Below are 4,432 nucleotides of genomic sequence, written 5' to 3'. Positions count from 1 at the left end.
CTGAAAGAGAAGGAAAGAGTAGAATGGTCAGGGAAAGGGTCTTACGCTAACTGTTTACTTACAACATTCAGCGGCTGGTCCTGGTCCTATGGCCCTTCACCCCCACTAATAAAAAGCCATTCAAAAGAAAAAGAGTGAGCCCGGAGAACTAAAACAAACCCCAGAACTTCAGTGGGTAGTGACCCTGCCTTTTCTCTTCCAATCGCAACATGAGATAGAGAGTGTTCGCTGAAAGCTTTCCTGACACATCCCACCCCTGCTTCTTCCCCCAGATCATGAGTCAGAATCCCAGGAGAGATACTTTGATGATTAATAGACTTTAATCACATTACAATACTCCATAAGAGTGGGCCGAGAATGAAAGTACTGGGAAATACAACCCCTTGAAACCCACACACATTTTGATATTTATTCATGCAGCGATGCATATGCTACAGTGCACTTAAGGGGGCATTTCTGATTTATTTGCAAATGTGCACGTTTGTTCAGTTCTATATAGAGGCTGGAATAAAATAATAGCTGCTGTTGGCCGATTATGGGCGTTGATGGACTGTAGGCCATAACAGAAAATAAATAGAGGCCATTTCAGATAGAAAAATGAAGATCTTTCCTGTGTAGACTAGGGAGAAGACTGTTAACCACATGCTACTATAAAGAGCTTTGTCACAGGATGCATGCTGCTAGAGAAATGACAATATGTAGCCATTTTCAACTAATTACATCTGAACTGTGATCAAAGGACATTTAATTCAGTCCAAATGTCTTATCCACATGATGTGTGTGCCAGTGGCAGCAAAAGTTATATTAACAGAAGCTCTTTAGTTGGCTAACCGGAAGAGGAACCCAGTTTGAAAGGCCTCTGTGTGTTTATAGCAAACTCTGCCACCTAGACCACATCAGTGGGCCATGAGTATTACGTTACCAGTGTATGTGGGGGGCAAAGTGGATATTTTTCATTTGAAAAGTGGCTTGGTGAAAAAGCTATGGAATACATGTCAGTGATAATGCACACACGATCACTGTGTCCGGTCCGGCGTGTCATCCAGTCTCTACAATTATCCCAGTAAGTCTACATGGACCACATATGAAAAGAAGCCAAATTCAGACTATTATTTGTATGACCTCTGTGACGTATTTTTGAACAAACGTCCAAATACACACCCTTGTCCTCACACTAGCCGATTGACTAAATATTGATTTAGACAGAGAGCTACGCCGGCTCATCAGACCTCAACTCTGATGATTTCACTAACAATATTTCAATAAAAAGAAAAAGTAATAGAAATTTGGCATGCAATATGATCCCATCTCTATCAATCTAGTCTATCAATGGGCTTAGGTGCAAAATAACTCAATCATTATGACAGTAGCGTGTGTCAAAATAACATAATTTCTTTCAGTTTGTACAAGTAGTACAGAACACCGTAACCAAGAACAACCACCAGGAATCCACACTCAGACAATGGCTCAATTATCCAGCATCTGTACAGGTGGACCGGCACATTCGATCACAGTAGAGCAGAGCATTGCTTCCCATTCACAGCAGTTTCATGGAACTAGTGGTGTTCGAGCCTCAGAACAAAGAGAGGCATTGTGAGGGTGCTTCTGGGAGCCATGCAGCATGTCCGGGGGAGAGGGAGAGGGAGTCCAGACTGCGCTTGCAGGGCCAGCTGAGGGGGTCTGGCCCGGACCCGAGGTCCACTGGGCTGCTGTGCTGTGCTGACTGACTGACCACCCAGTAGCGGCTGTACTGGAGGAGTGGCTGTGTACGCCAGCCCAGCTCTGGAGTCTGTCCCTCTGACCCAACTCCACACAACCCCCCTAATTCACACTGCTATGGTTAGAGATGAGCTATCTGAGCAAGTTTGAGTCATCAGCGCTCTGCCTCTATCAGAGGGCCCTCATTACTGTTTGAAGCTGCTTCAGCAGTGAGTCAGTCTGTTTGCAAATGACTGAGTAGTACAGGCTTGCTCCAGTGTCCATAGAGGACAGAGCACTGAAACAGGGAAACTAACAGTGGGAAGGCCCAAAATCTGTACCCATTAATTTTCATCCACAACCAATCTCTATTAAATCAAAATCTTATAGGGAATGATTATGCTTGTATAATCATCATTCTAGGAAGTGATAATGACACAGTGATGTCCATTGTTACATTACAGCGCTACTATGAAGGAGATAATCCTGATCCGCTAACAAGATTACCAGAGACCTAATGGCAGCTACCAAGTCCAGACAGACTACTTCCAGTGACACCATCTCCTGAGCAGTGAAGATTAGGCTCCACTGCTGTTACACCCAGGACGGCTCCATTCACTTAGTCTACTAGTAACAGTCATCACATACAAGCCTACCCACCTGCTCTGCCATCATAGGAACCCAGAGGAACGTACAGAACTCTGTCACAGAAGACATCACTTTGGATTGATCAAAGGGCACACATATTCTTTGAACCCCCTCTGGGCTTGGCTGGCAGTATCATTGACATGTCTGCTGAGTCTAATAGGCAGCTGTCTGTCTGCCAGTGTTTTTGGGGGCGGGGCGCCAGCCTGGCCTAGTGACGTGGCCACTTCTCAATCTGATTAGGCGTGTGCCAGTCTTTAACCATAAGAGGAAATGACACGGCGGGGGGTGGGGGTAGGGTGCGGAGCGTGGGCGACAGTGGCGGGCTCTGGGCTCAGCTGCTGGGCTGGTTATAGCAAGGCGGGCTGACCGGGCTCCTAGGTTAGAAAGAGGCTGAAGCAAGACGGACAGACAGACAGACAGACCTGGGCTTCCTGGGCTAATTAGGAAGGCGTGGGGCCGTCACTGGGGTTAATCACATTAAGACTGGGAGGAGGGAGACAGGGCGTGTAATCCTCCCTCTCTTCTACACTACCACTCTCTCTTGCTCTGATGTTGGTCAACAGACGGCTAGGGGCAACACTACACCCAAATAAACGATCTATTAAAACGACTCAAATAAAACCCATTGGAAACTATTTGAACTGGGATTGGCAAGTTGTGAACAAGTTTTGTGTGTCAACTGAATGCTTATACATAGGCCTTATAAAGCATAACTGTGCATGTATGCATTATAAAGATGGCTCACCAGAGTTAAACTGGGTCGGTCACGAGTGTGCACCCAATCATACACTATCTATAGCTCACCTGTGCCCGGATGAGTGCCTCAAAGCTGGGCTGAAAGTAGTCGATGCGGCTGTGGTAGAACTTGGGCATCTCATCCAACAGCTGCTTGTTCTTGGATTCAAAGTCCTCCCTGACTGGTCTCAGCTCCTCCTTGGCCTGGACAGTTTAGGGCAAACAGAAGACCGGTTGACACAGTAGCATGCATACATACCTAGGGCTGTGGCGGTCATGTCAGGCGGTGATTGTCAAGCAAATATCTGCCGGTCTCACAGTAATTGACAAACATATTTAGCACACATGGCCTAAATAAGGTCACAGTTATGAAAACTTAGGACACTAAAGAGGCCTTTCTACTGACTCTGAAAAACAACAAAAGAAAGATGCCCAGGGTCCCTGCTCATCTGCATGAACTTGCCTTAGGAATGCTGCAAGGAGGCATGAGGATTGCAGATGTGGCCAGGGCAATAAATTGTAATGTCCGTACTGTGAGACACCTAAGACAGCGCTACAGGGTGACAGGACGGACAGCTTATCGTCCTCGCAGTGGCAGACCACATGTAACAACACCTGCACAGGATCGGTACATCCGAACATCACACCTGTGGGACAGATACAGGATGGTAACAACAACTGCCCGAGTTACACCAGGAACGCACAATCCCTCCATCAGTGCTCAGACTGTCCGCAATAGGCTGAGAGAGGCTGGACTGAGGGCTTGTAGGCCTGTTGTAAGGCAGGTCCTCACCAGACATCACCGGAAACAACGTCGCATATGGGCACAAACCCACTGTCGCTGGACCAGACAGGACTGGCAAAAAAATGCTCTTCACTGACGAGTCGCAGTTTCGTCTCACCTGGGGTGATGGTCGGATTCGCATTTATCGTCGAAAGAATGAGGGTTACACCGAGGCCTGTACACTGGAGCAGGACCGATTTGGAGATGGAGGGTCCGTCATGGTCTGGGGCGGTGTGTCACAGCATCATCGGACTGAGCTTGTTGTCATTGCAGGCAAGCTCAACACTGTGCGTTACAGGGAAGACATCCTCCTCCCTCATGTGGTACCCTTCCTGCAGGCTCATCCTGACATGACCCTCCAGCATGACAATTCCATCAGCCATACTGCTCGTTCTGTGCGTGATTTCCTGCAAAACAGAAATGTCAGTGTCCTGCCATGGCCAGCGAAGAGCCCGGATCTCAATCCCATTGAGCACGTCTGGGACCTGTTGGATCGGAGGGTGAGGGCTAGGGCCATTCCCCCCAGAAATGTTCAGGAACTTGCAGGTGCCTTGGTGGAAGAGTGGG

General features: G+C 47.8%; 1 protein-coding gene across 1 annotated transcript in view; it reads right to left on the bottom strand.

The window, feature by feature from the left end:
• bin3 (bridging integrator 3) overlaps positions 1–4,432 on the bottom strand; it is a 37,957-nt gene that overhangs the window by 1,521 nt on the left and 32,004 nt on the right. Inside the window, exon 8 of the mRNA XM_029762841.1 lies at positions 3,151–3,285. Coding sequence (XP_029618701.1) covers positions 3,151–3,285 — 135 coding nt within the window. The remainder of the gene's footprint in view (positions 1–3,150; positions 3,286–4,432) is intronic.

This window comes from Salmo trutta, chromosome 9, assembly GCF_901001165.1.
Source record: "Salmo trutta chromosome 9, fSalTru1.1, whole genome shotgun sequence".
Lineage (NCBI taxonomy): Eukaryota > Metazoa > Chordata > Actinopteri > Salmoniformes > Salmonidae > Salmo > Salmo trutta.
Note: the sequence above shows the minus strand (reverse complement) of the source record. Positions and strands in the feature narration are given on the sequence as shown.